The sequence below is a fragment of the Bos javanicus genome, chromosome 23 (genome assembly GCF_032452875.1).
Source record: "Bos javanicus breed banteng chromosome 23, ARS-OSU_banteng_1.0, whole genome shotgun sequence".
NCBI lineage: Eukaryota > Metazoa > Chordata > Mammalia > Artiodactyla > Bovidae > Bos > Bos javanicus.
Window position 1 is genome coordinate 29,843,933 of NC_083890.1, and position 19,429 is coordinate 29,863,361.

Consider the following 19,429-nt stretch of genomic DNA (forward strand, 5'->3'; position numbering starts at 1 on the left):
TGAGGTAAAAGTATAGACATGGCCTGACTAAGGTTGAGGTTCTGAAGGAAAGATGTACCAGAAGGCCTTATCTGGAGACAGCTTCACATATATGCTGCAAAACCAAACCTGCAAGACTTTCTAGAGAATCCATAAGCCTGAAATTACTTTCTTTCATTTCTTTCCTTAAAGTACTAGAGGATAAATGGTCTAAACAGACATCTTTGTTATCTGTCAGTCAATAAATTACAAGCATGACTTACTATTTCCAAAATCTCTATGGCTAATTTTCTTCCCTCTCTGCCCTTTCTCTTAGGTAAGTCTTGGCTTTGCCTTGTTAAATGAAATCAATCTATTGGTTGGTCCCTTTGTATAAATAAACTGTGTGATACTCACGAGCTAGGTGTTTTTAAACCCAGTAGTTTTGCTACTACTACTACTACTCTTTAGCAGCTTATTTCTGGTGGTCTGCTGCAGTACTGCCCATCTGGATCCCACCCTTGGACCAGTAGACGCCTGCAGCTTGAAAATCCACCTTATCTGCACTTAACTCCTTGACTCTGCAACGCACCATCCCTTGGCCATTGTGTTTAAGTCTGCTGTTAACTTTTTTGTTTGTTTGTTTCTCACTCTTACAGTCTAATTTGAGTCGTTGTCAGGTTAGCTTTTCCTTGATATTTTGATTGTCCATAGAAATTGTGTCCACACTGGTGCCAGGAATGTGGATTTTGAGTTTTAATTTTGCATTTAGATGATTAAATGATTTCTATCAAGTGACAGATAATAGGATCCAGTCCTTGCCATGTGAAAAGTGACAGGGCATTTAAACCTAATTCATTTAATTTCATGAGTGAGTGAGTGTGTGTGTTTGAGGGTACCAATATTTCTAGCAGTTGTATTTCCTGATATGGGAGAGATATAGGGTTGAGAGGTTTTTAGTCCTTTGTCTTTCTGACATTTGAAGGATTCCTCTCTGTGTGTTTTGTGTTTGCCCCAGTATGAGTGTTCCTGTATCTTAACAGTTAGAACGTTTTTTCCTCCTCCCAAAACTCTGATTTTTTAAATACATATTCATTGGCAGTTCAGTAATTGTCCGTGTCTGCAAAAATGGAGTTTGTATATCTTGATATGCCACCCTCTCTTACATGTATTTTTGGCTTTGTGTGTAATGTGCTCAGTCGTGTCTGATTCTTTGCAGCCCCATGGATTATAGCCCACCAGCCTCCTCTGCCCATGGAATTCTCCAGGCAAGAATACTGAAGTAGGTGCCATTTCCTACTACAGGGTTCTTCCTGACCTAGGAAATGAACCTGGATCTCCTGAGTCTCTTGCATTTTGGCTTTAGTAAAGTTTCATATTTAAAAGCCTTAAACTAAAGGAAACTGAATCCCTAACTTCTCACATTTGGAGGTTTGCCAAAACTTTTAAATGATTAGATTATTTGAAATCAGTGTTCTTTCAAGACTCTTTAAATAGGCTGAGTAAAGCAGAGAGAAAAAAGTTATGCCATTGCAAATTGGACAAAATGATTCAGAAAAATGAGGGTTTCATACAGCAGTATCAATCAAAATTTAATATTCTCAAAACCATAAACAAGTTAGTCTTTTAATGGAAAACTAAGGGAAACCAATGCCATTATTAAAGGATGTGGAGTCTGAGAAAAGAGAATGTCTCTTCAAATTCAAAAGGGAGTCATAATACTACTAAGATTTCTCACCAATGAGGCCTCTTGAGAGATCTAACAATATTTAATTATATGTCTTTATTTCTTTTTTCTTTACTATGTAGCAGTGCTCTGTTTCTACTTTAAATCATTTTCTACTACATTTACTTATCTAATATTTATGAATTGATAAAATTTTCAATTTTTATAAATAATTTTTAAGTAAACAAATCAGTATTTCTTTTCTTCATGAAGAGGGAGATAATTAATTAAAATATAATTTTTTTAAATGCCATGGTGTTATGGCTGATTTACAAAGATAAGCTACCTGCTATATCAACCTAAAGCAAAAGAAATTTAGACTTCTAAGGTCGTGTATCATTTTGCTTTAAATTATGGATTGACTTTTTATATGTTTTTTTTGCTCAAATTGTAACTCCAAGTTCAAAAATATTTTCTGAATCTAATTAATGGCTTTTATTATTGGCTACGTGATAAAATAAAACTGAATCAAGTTGCATTATTTTTGAACAATTTTAAAGTCTTTAAATGTGATATGTAATTATGTATGGAAAACATAAATGTATTACCATTACTTAAGTTTATTCTTTTGAAATGTTAGACTGCTTAATAATTTTGTCATTAAAAACTGCTCTATGTATTTCTCCTTGTAAGAATGTTAGCATAAATTTCTAGTTATATAATCTTGACATAAAGAAGAAAATGCTAAACATGACTGTCAATTTGATTAATCACAAAAAGAAAATAAAAACACATGCAGCCATTTGCCAGATATGAAACTTGAACATTACGCACTCTCCAAGGCCCCCTCATCCTATTCCATTCATTAATTTTCTTACCCACGTATAATCACTACCCAGATGTCTAAAAACAGTTTATTTTACGTGTTTACAAACTTTGAATAGATTTAATAGTGCCGTATATAATCTTTTCATTTCACTTGTTTGTGAGATTCATCCAGAACATTGCATGTTGCAGTATTTTGCTTTCATTGTTGTATAGTATTCTATATTATGAATATAGCACAATTTATTGATTATTTAGCTACTAAATATTTGATCATTTCTATTTGGTTTTATTATCAGTACTGCTTGTATGAATTTTTTTTTTTCACTCACAATTATTTTATTTTTTTACATTTTTTTTTAATTTTAATTTTATTTTTAAACTTTACATAATTGTATTAGTTTTGCCAAATATCAAAATGAATCCATCACAGGTATACATGTGCTCCCCATCCTGAACCCTCCTCCCTCCTCCCTCCCCATACCATCCCTCTGGGTCGTCCCAGTGCACTAGCCCCAAGCATCCAGTATAAAAAATTTTATTTTATTTAACTTTACAATATTGTATTGGTTTTGCCATATATCAAAATGAATCCGCCACAGGTATACCTGTGTTCCCATTCCTCAATCCTCCTCCCTCCTCCCTCCCCATACCATCCCTCTGGGTCATCCCAGTGCACCAGGCCCAAGCATCCAGTATCGTGCATCGAACCTGGACTGGTGACTCGTTTCATATATGATATTATACATGTTTCAATGCCATTCTCCCAAATCATCCCACCCTCTCCCTCTCCCACAGAGTCCATAAGACTGATCTATACATCAGTGTCTCTTTTGCTGTCTCGTACACAGGGTTATTGTTACCATCTTTCTAAATTCCATATATATGCGTTAGTATACTGTATTGGTGTTTTTCTTTCTGGCTTACTTCACTCTGTATAATAGGCTCCAGTTTCATCCACTTCATTAGAACTGATTCAAATGTATTCTTTTTAATGGCTGAGTAATATTCCATTGTGTATATGTACCACTGCTTTCTTATCCATTCATCTGCTGATGGACATCTAGGTTGCTTCCATGTCCTGGCTATTATAAACAGTGCTGCGATGAACATTGGGATACATGTGTCTCTTTCCCTTCTGGTTTCCTCAGTGTGTATGCCCAGCAGTGGGATTGCTGGATCATAAGGCAGTTCTATTTCCAGTTTTTTGAAGGAATCTCCACACTGTTCTCCATAGTGGCTGTACTAGTTTGCATTCCCACCAACAGTGTAAGTTTTCTTTTCTCCACACCCTTTTCTCCACACCCTCTCCAGCATTTATTACTTGTAGACTTTTGGATCGAAGCCATTCTGACTGGCGTGAAATGGTACCTCATAATGGTTTTGATTTGCATTTCTCTGATAATGAGTGATGTTGAGCATCTTTTCATGTGTTTGTTAGCTATCTGTATGTCTTCTTTGGAGAAATGTCTATTTAGTTCTTTGGCCCATTTTTTGATTGGGTCATTTATTTTTCTGGAGTTGAGCTGTAGGAGTTGCTTGTATATTTTTGAGATTAGTTGTTTGTCAGTTGTTTCATTTGCTATTATTTTCTCCCATTCTGAAGGCTGTCTTTTCACCTTGCTTATAGTTTCCTTTGTTGTGCAGAAGCTTTTAAGTTTAATTAGGTTCCATTTGTTTATTTTTGCTTTTATTTCCAATATTCTGGGAGGTGGGTGATAGAGGATCCTGCTGTGATGTATGTCAGAGAGTGTTTTGCCTATGTTCTCCTCTAGGACTTTTATAGTTTCTGGTCTTACATTTAGATCTTTAATCCATTTTGAGTTTATTTTTGTGTATGGTGTTAGAAAGTGCTCTAGTTTCATCTTTTAATTTAAATATTTTGATGAGTGTATCTAGTAATGAATTTCTAAGTAGTATGGAATGCATATGCTAAGCTTCAGTAGGTGCACTGCCTAACAGTTTTCAGGTGGAGGAACCATTGTAGACTCCCACCAGCCATGTATGAGAATTCCTTCTGCTCACATTTTTAATAACACTTGGAAGTATTAGTCTGTCTTAGTTTAGGTATTCTGGGAATCTTATAGTAGTATTAAATTGTGAGTTTAACTTGCATTTCCATGATGGCTAAAGTAGTTGAACATCTTTTTTGTATGTCGACTAGTCATTTAAGAATCAAATTTTATGAAGCACCTATTCAAGATTTTAGGACATTTTTATGTTAGATTATCTGCTTTTTCTTCTTCTAGATTTGTAGATATATTTATTTTCTGGTCTAACTTTTGCTGTAGTAAGTTTTATAAACATATTATCCTGCACTATGGTTTGACATTTCACTTTCTTAATACTATCTTGTGTTTAAAAAAGTTGCTAATGAAATCTGATTTGCCAATGACTTCCTTAAATTAGTGCTATTTATGCATTATTTAAAAAAAAAAACTTTTCTTTCCAACCCCCAAATCATAAACATATTCATCAGTGTTATTTTCCAGATGGTTTGATGTTTGCTATTCACATTTATAGTCTCTAAAATCTATGTTTATATTCTCTAAAATAATTTTTGTGAGGCAAATGTCAATGTTTATTTTTTATGAATATCCAATTGACAAAGAACTATTTAAAAATCACTGTTTTCTCTCTTCTCTTCAGGATCAAGTTTGTTATAAATCTAGTGTCTAAAATCATGTGGGTCTCTTTCTGGATTCTCCATTGTGTTTAATTATTTTCCTTGTCTATTCTTGTGCCCATAAGACATTTATTATTAATAATAAATCTTCATAATAATAAATCAAGATTCCCAAGTCTTCCCCCCTTTGTTCAAAGGGGAAAATTATAGATCTCTCTCTCTCTCATGAACATAATGGAAAATTCTAAGCAAATTATTAGCATTTGAATCTAAAATATATTAAAAGGAGAATAAATTATGACCAAGAGGATTTTACTCCAAGAATTTAAAGTTGCATTAATGTTGAAAGGTCAATCAATGGAATATACTGTATTAATAAAAAAGGGGGAAAAAAAATAGGATCATTTCAATAGGTGCAGAAAAGTCCTTTGATAAAATTCAACATCCATTCATGATAACATAAAAACATAATAACATTTGGCATACTAGCATTAGAGGGTAACATTATTAATATGATAAAGTGTAGCTATAAATGTCTTACAAGAGAAAATCACTACTTATGCCTAACAATAGCTAGCAAAATTTTGAAGAACCAATGAATGTTGGTTTAAATGGAATTAAATTTTAAATTAGTTTAAATGGAATTAAACTATGTCCAAAGTCATAGTTAACATATGTGACCAAGAGGCAGAGCCCAAAACTACTGGACCATGCATGCAAAGATATTTGAAATATTTAACATCTTGTACCTCTCACATGCATATATCAAATATAAATACATATTGGGAAAACAAGGAAATTTATATTTTTATAGTATTAAAATATGTGAGGCTTTGAACAGAGGAGGAAGAATAAATTATATAGGTAAAACTTAAAAGATGCTAGCTCTAGAAAGGCCACAGACTGGGAGAAAATCTTTGCAAAAAAAATCACATAAAGAACTGCTATGTAAAATACACAAGGATATATTAAAACTCAACAATAATTAAACATTTCAATTTAAAAAATGGGCCAAAGAGTTTGACATCTCATCAGAGAAGATACACGGATGGCAAGTAAGCATATGAAAAGATACTCCACATCAGGTCATCAGGGAAATGCAAATTAAAACAATGGGATACCACTATACACCTAAAAGCACTGCCAAGATTCAGAACACTGACAACACTGAATGCTGGTGAGTGCTGGTGAGCATGTAGAGCACCAGAAATTCTCATTCATTGTTGATGGGATTGAAAAATGGTACACCCACTTTGGAAGATAGTTTGGTGGTTTCTTACAAAACTAGAGGGCTTACCCTGTGACCTAGCAATTATACTCCTGATATTTATGCAAAGGGGTTGAAAACCTATGTTCATACAAAACCCTGCACATGGATGTTTACAGTAGTTCCACTTATAAACGTCAAAACTTGGAAGCAACCAAGATACCCTTCAGTAAGTGAATAAATAAATGAACTGTGATACTTCCAGGCAATGGAATCTTATTCAATGCTAAAAAGTAATGAACTATCAAGCATTAAAAAGCCATAGAAGAAACTTAAATGCATATCACTAAGTGAAAGAGGCCAGTCTTAAAAGGTTACAGTTTATAATGATTCCAACTGTATGATATGTTGAAAAGGCAAAACTATGGAGATCAAAAAAGATTAGTGTTTGCCAGGTGTTAGGGTGGAAGGAAGGATGAATAGGCAGAGCACAGAGGATTTTTAGGACAGTGAAAATATCCTGTATGATACTTCAATGGTGGACATATGTCATTAAAAATGTATTCAAACTCATAGAATGTACAACACCAAGAATGAACCCTAATGTAAAGCATGGACTTTGAGAGATAATCATGTATCAGTATAGGTTCATTAGTTAAAACGGATTAGCATTCTGGTGTGGGATGTTGATTGTGAGGCTTTGTTTGTGTTGTGGGGTAGTAAGGGGGTGGCGAGAGGTGGTGGGAGGGAGGTGGGGCAGATATATTGAATATCTCTGAACCTTTTTTTTACACTTGTTCTAAAGTTAAGTGAAAGTGAAAGTTGCTCAGTTGTGTCAGACTCTTTGCGACCCCAAGGACTTATACAGTCCATGGAATTCTCCAGGCCAGAATGCTCGAGTGGGTAGCATTTCCCTTCTCCAGGGGATCTTCCCAACCCAGAAATTGAACCCAGGTCTCCCACATTGCAGGCTGATTCTTTAGCAGCTGAACCATAAGGGAAGCCTTTGTAGCTAAAACTACTCTTAAAAAAATACTCTGAGAAAAAAAGATGATGGGCATTTTATAACATCTTCAAGCAACTCACTTCCATACTCTTTAGGAGAAATAAACTATATATCCACTGCTGAAACATATCTGGAAAGGACAAAGATTGCATTACAATCTTTGAGAGTGGATGCTCTTTTGTACTTTGTGCTAAATACACTCAGTCTGTTTTTTTCTCCTATGTTCCCAATGTGAACATCATAATTGCATAAGAAGGTAAGAAAAGATGTGATTAATATATAGTGGCATATATCCATGTAGGAACTTCTTTCAGATATTTGGGCTATTTTCAGAGTACATGCAAGAGGCTCTCGACTGTTTCAAGCCCAGACACTGTTGCTGAGAAGTAGGCTTTTCATCCAGGCTTCCTTGGTAGCTCAGCTGGTAAAAATTCCTGGGTTGGGAAGATCCCCTGGAGAAGGGATAGGCTACCCACTCTAGTATTCTTGGGCTTTCCTGGTGGCTCAGATGATAAAGAATTCACCCACAATGTGGGAAACGTGGATTCAGTCCGTGGGTTGGGAAGATCCCCTGGAGGAGGGCGTGGTAACCCAACACAGCATTTTGCCTGGAGAATCCCCATGAACAGAGGAGCCTGGCGGGTACATAGGGTCACAGAGTTGCACAGGACTGAATGACTAAGCACAGTACAGCACAGGCTTTTACATCCGTAGTCATTACATAAAAACATAGAATTTGTAAAACATGGGTTTAGGGAAATACAACCTGTGTAAGGACGCTATATGATTTCCTGCATTCCAACTTGAAGAAAAAATGGTTTTTCCATTTGGCTTTCTGCGAATAGCTATTACAATGCTGATAAAGAGGATTGAGCACCAAGAATAAAATATATACTGTTTGGGCAACAAGATGTTTTTAGATAAAACACCATTACTGAAAGACGTACATGTTCCCCATATGTTCAGTTCAGTTCAATTTCTCAATTGTGTCCGACTCTTTGCAACCCCATGGACTGCAGCACGTCAGGCTTTTCTGTCCATCACCAACTCCCAGAGCCTACTCAAACTCAAGTCCATTGAGTCAGTGATGCCATCCAACCATCTCATCCTCTGTTGTCCTCTTCTCCTCCTGCCTTCAATCATCAGGGTCTTTTCTAATGAGTCAGTTGCATCAGGTGGCCAAAGTACTTGAGTTTCAGTTTCAGCATCAGTCCTTCCAATGAATAATCAGGACTGATTTCCTTCAGGATGGACTGGTTGGATCTTCTTGCAGTCCAAGGGACTCACAAGACTCTTCTCCAACACCACAGTTCAAAAGCATCAATTCTTCAGCACTCAGCTTTCTTTATAGTCCAGCTCTCACATCCATACATGACTACTGGAAAAACCAAAGCTTTGACTAGATGGACCTTTGTTGGCAAAGTAATGTCTCTGCTTTTGAATATGTTGTCTAGGTTGGTCATAACTTTCCTTCCAAGGAGTAAGTATCTTAATTTCATGGCTGCAGTCACCATCTGTAGTGATTTTGGAGCCCCCCAAAATAAAGTCTGTCACTGTTTCCATTGTTTTCCCATCTATTTGCCATGATATAATGTAATGATCTTCATTTTCTGAATGTTGAGCTTTAAGCCAGGTTTTTCACTCTCCTTTTCACTTTCATCAAGAAGCTCTTTAGTTCCTCTCCACTTTTTGCCATAAGTGTGGTGTCATCTGCATATCTGAGGATATTGATATCTCCTGGCGTTCTTGATTCCAGCTTGTACTTCATCCAGTCCAGCATTTCTCATGATGTACACTCTGCTTATAAGTTAAATAAGCAGGGAGACAATATACAGCCTTGACATACTCTTTTCCCAATTTGAAACCAGTCTGTTGTTTCATGTCCAGTTTTAACTGTTGCTTTTTGACTTGCATATAGATTTCTCAAGAGGCAGGTCAGGTGGTCTGGTATTCCCATCTCTTGAAGAATTTTCTACAGTTTTTTTGTGATCCACACAGTCAAAGGCTTTGGCATAGTCAATAAAGCAGAAGTATATGTTTTTTTGGTACTCTCTTGCTTTTTCAATGGTCCAACAGATGTTGGCAATTTGATCTCTGGTTCCTCTGCCTTTTCTAAATCCAGCTTGAACATCTGGAAGCTCACAATTCACGTACTGTTGAAGCCTGGCTTGGAGAATTTTGAGCATTACTTTGCTAGTGTGTGAGATAAGTGCCATGATTAAAAACTTCTGTAGAATGGCATGCAGAGTTGTAAAAATATTCTGTAAGAGGTTGCTAGCAGGAAAGGATAAGTGAACAAACAGTCAGAGGCACAGAGCTTTCTACAGGTACGCCCCTTTTCTTCAGAACAGTGTAGAGAACCACAGCATGTACTTGGCTCCTGGATGAGCTTCCATTCTTGTTTGATTTAAATTATATTACATATACAACAGGTACACTGACAGCATTTTGAAGAAAGTATATGAAAAGAAGAAATGAACTGCCCTCTTGATGGTCTATAGGTGCATTCCACCAATTTTGTAGAATAATTTAGTCATTTCAAGTAGTCATCTTTCTACTTTTTAAAGAAGTCTCAAGATCACTTCCTTAATTGCCAGTTTTAGTATTCTATGTATAAGAAATCATATTTGGATATTAGTTTTTAAACTTCATTAGAAAAGACAGCGTAAAAATGAAATATTGAATTAAAACCTATAAATGCTAATTATCCACTTTTCAAGCTGCTTCATTATTTCATGAGGAGAATAATCAATATTTGACTTTCTATGAAATACTAGGGTGATAATAGTAACAATAAGCCACTGTTATTTGGGAGTGATAGGAATAATGAAACTTGGTAAAGACATTCTGGGAGTGTGGTGTTTGAATTACAAGGGGTGTTGGCTTAAAGCTCAACATTCAGAAAACTAAGGTTATGACATCCAGTCCCATCACTTCATGGGAAATAGATGGGGAAACAGTGGAAACAGTGTCAGACTTTATTTTTGGGGGCTCCAAAATCACTGCAGATGGTGACTGCAGCCATGAAATTAAAAGACGCTTACTCCTTGGAAGGAAAGTTATGACCAACCTAGATAGCATATTAAAAAGCAGAGACATTACTTTGCCAACAAAGGTCCATCTAGTCGAGGCTATGGTTTTTCCTGTGGTCATGTATGGATGTGAGAGTTGGACTGTGAAGAAGGCTGAGTGCCGAAGAATTGATGCTTTTGAACTGTGGTGTTGGAAAAGACTCTTGAGAGTCCCTTGGACTGCAAGGAGATCCAACCAGTCCATTCTGAAGGAGATCAGCCCTGGGATTTCTTTGCAGGGAATGATGCTAAAGCTGAAACTCCAGTAGTTTGGCCACCTCATGCGAAGAGTTGACTCATTGGGAAAGACTCTGATGCTGGGAGGGATTGGGAGCAGGAGGAGAAGGGGATGACAGAGGATGAGATGGCTGGATGGCATCACTGACTCGATGGACATGAGTCTGAGTGAACTCCGGGAGTTGGTGATGGACAGGGAGGCCTGGCGTGCTGCAATTCATGGGGTCGCGAAGAGTCGGACACAACTGAGCGACTGAACTGAACTGAACTGAACATTCTCCTAAGCCATGTTCCACCCTTGCTCCAGTTCTCTCCCTAGAAGCTTCTTTACTGCTTCTTTTACATCCTTATTCCTCAAGGTGTAGATGAGGGGGTTGAGCATTGGAGTTACGAGTCCATAGAAAAGTGCAAGAAGCTTGCCCTTCAACTTGGCAGAATTGTTCTTGGGTGCCATATATGCATAACCACTAATGGCTGAGCCATAGAACATAACGACCACAAGCAGATGAGACCCACATGTGTTGAAGGCCTTCTTTCGACCCTCAGAAGATTGGATTCTTACCACTGACCTAACAATGTTGATGTAAGAGAACAGGATTAATCCCACTGGGATAACTTTTATGACCACCACAGCAGCATACATCTCCACTTCATTGATCCATGTATCAACACATGATAATTGAAGCATGGCAGGTACTTCACAGAAGAAATTCTCCACCTGATATTGACCACACCGAGGTAACAGGAAAGTCAACACTGTTTGCACCAGAGAGTTGCTGAAACCTGTTACCCAAGCCACCGCTGCCAGTTGTTGGCATAGCCGAGAATGCATGATAACTGAGTAATGCAGAGGCTGGCAGATAGCTACATAACGATCAAAGGCCATTACTGAGAGAAGGACACATTCAGTGGATCCTAAGCCAAGGAAGATGAATAGTTGAGCTATGCAGCCTCCGTAGCTGATATTTCTCTGGTGGCTCTGTATGTTGACCAGCATCTGGGGGACAGTGGAGGTAGTATAGCAAAGGTCCAAAAAAGAGAGATTAGCCAGAAAGAAATACATTGGGGTGTGAAGTCTAGGATCAAGGCGCGACAAGATAATGATGGCTGAATTCCCAAGTAGAGTCATTATGTAGAAAATGGAGATGGCCACAAAAACAACCATTTCTAGTTTGGGCCATTCAGAGAAGCCCACCAGAACAAAGCCCTTAGAGTGATGAAGAGTGTTATTGAATCTTCTCATTGCTCTGACTATACTTGCTGGAAACACCACAGGCAGATTTTGGAGCTTGATTAGCCTTTGCTTAGAACTTAATGCTGGTTCATGAACCTACATGTAATAGAGGAACTGGGTAGGGGATGCTGAAACAAATAAAATCATTAATGTATTTCTTTCTATTACCTAGGCTAGAAGAATGAGAGTTAACGATAATATATCTATATTTTAACAACCATATTTTAAGCCATGACTTTTGTTTGGTAAGCACATAGCTAACTAAGTAGAGGTATTACAAAAGTAAATATTGTAAAGATGTATTACACAATATTCATTGCAAAAAGAAAGTGTTGATCCGTTAAGATGGAGAGACACTGAGACTTCATTGGCACTTCATTAAATCTCTAATTCACTAAATATATTTTTAACTCATTTTTTTTTCAATTCAGTTCACTTTCTTGCTGATCTTAATGCATTTATATTATAGCAGATGAAATTTACCATCTTTGATAGGCACTGTCAGTTAAAGAATATAAATCCTCCTTTTTAATTACTGTATGTCTCCTTTCTGCTTATTGTAATTAAGTTAACACAGATAAAATTCTAAGGACCAAAGACAATCCCTTATAGAATTAATTTATTATCACATTTAGCCAAGAAATGGTTAGTAGAAGTTAACATAAGTAGGACTAAAATTTTCACTTATTTTACTTATGTTGAACACATTTCTACCAAGTAGTATATATTTATATCAAAAAAGTTTTGATATATATATGTCTATATATATATATATTTATATTTTAAAAGTTTGTGTTTTCCGTGGATGTTTTTACTATTCCCTCCATTTAGCCACACTTCTAAGGATTAAAAATTCTCATAATGGGCTGTAGCAAAGTGGAAAAAGCTGTGAAAAATATACAAACTCCCTGGTGTGAGTCCTGGATTACATAGGTAGTAAACGGCCTATAATTACATAGGTAGTAAATGGTAGTGTAAGCATCAGACTCCTTGTCTCTGCCTCTGATAAAACCCTGTTTTTTAAATACTATTGTATGTAGCCACAGGATTCATGAATAAACCTGTAATGTGTGAATAAACATTCACTTAATAACATTTTATTTGTCACATTGGCTATTAGCTAGTAAAGATATGAAATCTGTTATCTTTAATTACCTGTATGCCTGGATTCAAGGATACTCTTGTCTGAACTTAGAGATGGTGAAGTACATTAAGCAAAGCAGGATTGTGTCCTGGAAAGAACAGTGAGCTGGTTTATCAGCTAGTGCAATGAAATAATAAAATTAAATAAGAAGTAAAAAGACTAGGAAGAATAAAATATTTTGACATAATTTATACATAATTACTATCCTGAGATCTAATTATTAAAAATCCTATTAAAACTAAGTTCATATAGCAAATATATATAATCTATTCATATAGATTATTAATACTAAATAAAGGTGCAATTTCAAAAGATTAGCATATAAATGCAAATAAAATTTCATACTGAAACATTTTAAACATCACCAATAATTTAAAAGAATAAAGGAATGTTATTGTAAATGATATTAATAATATCATTTGTCAACTTCTCCTTAAGAAAACATGACATATAAAATCAATGCACATACATATTTACATGCTAGGATAGGCATTGCTGGTATATTTACATGATTTAAATAATTAGAAAAAATAACTTTAATGTTTCAGAATAGCAAAATGTTGAATATAATTTATCTATTGATTAGATTGTTATAGTCAATAAAATTAATTACATACACACAATGCCTATTCATCATTATCATAATATCTTGGTATATTAAACATGTATAATATAAAATATGCCATATTTTTTTAATATTGCTAAAATACATGTAAATTATGCTTACAAAAGAATGAGAAACTACAAAAAATAATTGGGTTTGAGATTAGTAATGATTTTCATTATATAATTATGTTCCACTTTTCCAAATTATATTCAGTGATTAAGCATTCTTTTTCTAATATAAATTTATTTATTTTAATTGGAGGTTAATTACTTTACAATATTGTATTGGTTTTGCCATACATCAACATGAATCCGCCACAGGTGTACACGTGTTCCCCATCCTGAAACCCCCTCCCTCCTCCCTCCCCATACCATCACTCTGGGTCGTTCTTATATGTGTGTGTATGTGTGTGTGTTTTAGTTGCTCAGTTGTGTCCAACTGTTCGTGACCCCTATGGACTGTAGCCTGCCAGGCTCCTCTGTCCATGGAATTCTCCTGGAAAGAATACTTGAGTACTCATTTCATATGATTAGTCAAATCCATAATACAAATATGCAGAATTATTTGACAGGCAATAAGGAAAAAAATAAAAGCTTAAACCCTTTGGATTAGCATAGTGTCCTGATAAAATTTATACTGTTTCCATATAGACATCATTCACCATTCATATTGTGATGTTTGATATGAATATGAGAGTCATTCTTATGGAAAGAAGAGGTCCTTCTACAGCATATGGAATCTTCCATGCATGGGTGGTTATGTGGACAGTGTAGAAAACTTCCCAAATTGAGAAGGAATCATAATGGGGAGTAAGACTATGAAACAGAAATGTAGTCACCAAAGTCAGAATTCAACTAATTCAAAAATTAGTCTGTGGCCAGTTGTAATATTCACCTCTCAGAGGATATTATTGACTACTCCTTTGGATGGCAGAAAGGAAGCAAGGACAGGAAGAAGAAAGGAAGGAAGGGATTCTGATTTTAATGTTTCCTGAAAAGAACAATTGCTAAGAATAGCAACTACTATATAGGGACATTTTCTGAAGACCAAATGTCATGATAAATATAAGCTGAAGATGTATTCAGAAAATACTTTTACATCCTACTTAATCTAAACAAATACTTCACAACAGTCATTCAAAACATTTTTCCTCATGCTTTCTTAGTATATAGTACAGTTAGTATATGCTTTCTTACTGTGTGCATTCTTAGAATAAAATAGTATAAAATGGATTTTTTAATTTATCTTTGACAGAATAAGACATTGTGAACAGGAAGTGTGTAATCAAATTGGCCCTAGAAACAAGTACAGTATCTCTCTGTACATTTTATTCTACCGAACTGGCTTAATAGTAAATTCACTGAAGTTTGTGCAAGTTACACATCAGCCAACTTTCTGTACCCTGTTGTCATGTTGCTGAAATGAATTTGTACTGCCCTTAAATCCACTAGCAATTCTTTCCAGATTACAAATTACAAATATGTAGAAATACAGTTCCTTAGTAAATAGGAGCTCATCCATTTGATTATTTGGGTATTTCCCAAAACTCTAAGAAGATTTCTTACCAAATCTACACTGACTTGGGGGGAGAGATCAGTTCATGCTTTAGAAGGATTATTCAGTATAATTTTCCTCACCTGCCAGTGAGCTCTGCCCAAAATGAACAATCTTGGAAATTAAAAAAGAAAAAAAGTTACCCGATGGAAACTAAATACTCACTCTTACTATTCAAATATTTAAATATCATTATTCTTTTTTCTTTACCTCTAATTAAATTTATCTTTAATAAAATTATTTTAATTCACATGCCATAATTGTACCTCTCCCTTCTGCTGTTGTCTGTAGTCTCGGTCTGCACAAACAAACCTGTTGATTGTGGAAGTGGCAGTCTTCTAAGCAACAGTTTCTAAGACTAAGAATAGCACAAAGAGTAAAAGTAACTTCCCCTCTTTGGAACTAAGTTTCCTTTTTCTCTGAAAGAAGCCTCTCAGAGGTTCTGTGTCACTTACTTCTCAGTTTTGCTGCATTGTTCAGCTTGTAATGTATCTCACTCTCCCTAGTCCTAGCACAAATTCCTTGTGTCTAAATCTCATCACAATAGTGACTCTCCTCTTTTTTTTATGCCATATTAAAAGAATACAAGGATACCTAGGGTCTCCTTGTTTTTTACTCCTCAGGGAATGTAGCGACTTTAGGATGGGGCATGCTAGAAATTCTGACCTTGGGGAACCAATCTCCCAGTTGCAATTAAAACTCATAGAGAAAAGTGCTTGGGCCATGGGGAAAATACAAAAAATAGTATCATAAACTGCTTACAAAGCAAATGAATTATACATAATTCTGCCATAGTATATAAACTCAAGAATCTTAAAATGAATAAGTGGTATTTACTTTGTGCTTGAAAGTGAAAGAAAGTGAAGTGAATGCCACACAGCCGTGTCCAACTCTTTGCGACCAATAGTCCATGGAATTCTCCAGGCCAGAATACTGGAGTGGGTAGCCTATCCCTTCTCCAGGGGATCTTCCTGAGCCAGGAGTCAAACCGGGGTTTCCTGTATTGCAGGCAGATTCTTTACCAACTGAGCTATCAGGGCTTGGCACCTTTTTATTAAAGCTTAATATGAATTACATCATTTGGTAATCCAGAGCTTCACCAGTAGAGTATGTTGTCAAACTTTTGGATTTATTTTTTAACCTGATAGTTAAGAAATTGTATCTTTGTGTCATTGCATTTTGTATTTCTGTTATAATGAATGAGGTTGATGTTCTTTCTGTATGTTCAGATGCTGCTGCCTATTTGTGAAATAGCTGTTGGTATTTGAAGATGTTGTTGTCCATTACTATGAGTTTATAAGTTTCCTCTTGATTTGGGGAAGCTTTTTATATATTAGGAGATTGGCCCTTTAGCAACAATATGAATATAATTTTTTTGATTGTTACTTGTGGTCTAACTTCTCTTATTACATTTTTTATTGTATAATAGTAAAACATATATAGAAAAATGAAAAAGTCATAAGTATAAGCTCAATGAATTTTACAGAGTTGAAAGACTGCTGTGAAGTGGCACATAGAAGCAAAAGAGAATATATCCATCAGGTCAGAAGCTCCCCTTGTGCCTCTTTCTAGTCACTATCCCCTAAGACACTCTTTTGATTACTAAAACCATAAGTCATATTTGCTTGGTTTTGAAATTTAAATAACTAAACTCATCAAAGATGTACAGTTTTGTGTCTCAGTGTTGTGTCTGTAAGATGTTTTTACATGTACCATTAGGTCATTCATTCTCATTACCATATACTTATACATTTATGAATATAATACAATTTATTTTTGTTGCCTACATTTGGATAGTTTCATTGGAAGGCTATTACAAATAGTGTCAATATATAAATTATTGGATATGTCTTTCAGTGGACAAATTTATGCATTTCTGGGGAATTTCCTGCTGGTTCAGTGGTTAGGCCTCCCCACTTTCACAGCCAAGGGCCTGAGTTCTAACTCTGTTTGGGTAACTAAGACCCCACAGGCCACATGCATAGCCAAGGGGGAAAAATCAAATATTTCTTTGGGTCTGTACTTTGGATTGAAATTTCTGGTGTAAATGGTATTGAGTATACTCATTTTAAATTAAAAACTGCCAATGAATTTCCAAAGTTGAGCATTTCTTTCCTTTATAGCCTCTTCACTTGGAAATGTCAACTTTTGGGAAAAAGTATTCTTTCTATTTGGTACATAATGGATATCTCATTATGATTTAATTTGCATTTTCCTGAGGATTATGAGGATTTAAAAAAGCTGTAACAAATATGTTTAAATTTTTAGTGGTGAAGGCAGACAATATTTATGAACATTCAGGGAACTTCATCAAAGAGATGAGCATTATACAGAAAAGTGTAAATATTAGATATAAAAAATACAGTATCAGAAAACAAAACACAGAGCATTCATGTTCTGTAGGATAAATCAACTCCTCTAACATATGAGTAGCTGAAGTCCTATAACATGACAAGAGAAAAAAAGAATTAGAAAGATTATTTGAAAAGATAATAATGGTTTCAGTCAGTCAGTTCAGTTGCTCAATCGTGTCCGACTCTGTGACCATGGACTGCAGCACACCAGGCTTCCCTGTACATCATCAACTCCCAGAGCTTACTCAAACTCATGTCCATTGAGTCAGTGATGCCATTCAACCATCTCATCCTCTGTTGTCCCCTTCTTCCTGCCTTCAATCTTTCCCAACTGGGAAAGGGTCTTTTCCAATGAGTCAGTTCTTCCAGTCAATCCAAGAATCAAACTGTGGTCTCCTGCATTGCAGGTGGATTCTTTTCCAACTGAGCTATCAGGGAAGTAATGGCTTGGAATAATACAAAATTGGTTAATAACACACTACAAATTTTAAAAAATTCACCAAATCCAGATAAATAAAAATGAAATTAATGTAGCCAACTTACACCTAACTGAGGAAAACTAAAAACAAAGGGAAAAGCTTGAAAGAAGTCAGAGAAAAAGAAAGATTGAATACAGGGTGATAATGATAACAATGAGTGATTTATTATCAGAAACAATGAAAGCCAAAAGATGATAAAATGTCATATTTAAGGTGTGGAAAAAGTTATTAACTTAAGTATTATATTCAGTGAAAATGACCTTCAAAATTAAGGCAACATAAGACATTTTCAGATTTTTTAAATGTTTAAAATAATTCATCTGCACAAGAAAAGCTCTACAAGAAAAGTTCAAGAAGCCTTTCAGGCTGAAGGGAAGTCTGAAAATATAGAACAAACAAGATACACAAGTATTAATACATGGATAAATATATCAAAGATTTGTCTGTTTTATGTATGTATGTATAAATTGGTTTAAAAACAATTGTCTAAAAAGTAAAAATGTTTGTGGAAAATGCATATGTAGTATTTGGCATATATTGAAATAAAATCTATAGATGACATCAAGAGCAGAAGGAAGAGAGAAGGACATGGAATTATATTGTTTTAACTTTCTTTTATTGTTTCTGGATTAGAATAAAATAGCTTGATGGTGCACTCCTATCAGTTAAAAATATGTATTTTAAATGTAATACACCACATTAGCAAATTGAAAAATAAAAGCCATATGATTATCTCAATAGATGCAGAGAAAGCCTTTGACAAAATTCAACATCCATTTATGATAAAAACTCTCCAGAAAGCAGGAATAGAAGGAACATACCTCAACATAATAAAAGCTATACATGACAAACCCACAACAAACATTATCCTGAATGGTGAAAAATTGAAAGCATTTCCCCTGAAGTCAGGAACAAGACAAGGGTGCCCACTCTCACCACTACTATTCAACATAGTTTTGGAAGTTCTGGCCACAGCAATCAGAGCAGAAAAAGAAATAAAAGGAATCCAAATTGGAAAAGAAGAAGTAAAACTCTCACTGTTTGCAGATGACATGATCCTCTACATAGAAAACCCTAAACACTCCACCAGAAAATTACTACAGCTAATCAATGACTATAGTAAATTTGCAGGAAATAAAATCAACACACGGGAATCCCTTGCATTCCTATACACTAATAATGAGAAAATAGAAAGAGAAATTAAGGAAACAATTCCGTTCACCATTGCAATGAAAAGAATAAAATACTTAAGAATAAATCTACCTAAAGAAACTAAAGACCTATATATAGAAAATGATAAAACACTGATGAAAGAAATCAAAGAAGACACTAATAGATGGAGAAATATACCATGTTCATGGATTGGAAGAATCAATATAGTGAAAATGAGTATACTACCCAAAGCAATTTATAGATTCATTGCAATCCCTATCAAGCTACCAACGGTACTCTTCACAGAGC

At 35.3% G+C, this 19,429-nt stretch overlaps 1 protein-coding gene across 1 annotated transcript; it reads right to left on the reverse strand.

The window, feature by feature from the left end:
- Positions 1-10,876: 10,876 nt before the first annotated feature.
- Positions 10,877-11,963, reverse strand: LOC133235994 (putative olfactory receptor 2B8). Its single transcript, XM_061397746.1, has one exon. It carries the CDS (start codon positions 11,837-11,839, stop codon positions 10,877-10,879), a length of 963 nt encoding a protein of 320 aa, XP_061253730.1. The 5' UTR covers positions 11,840-11,963.
- Between the last annotated feature and the right edge of the window lie 7,466 nt (positions 11,964-19,429).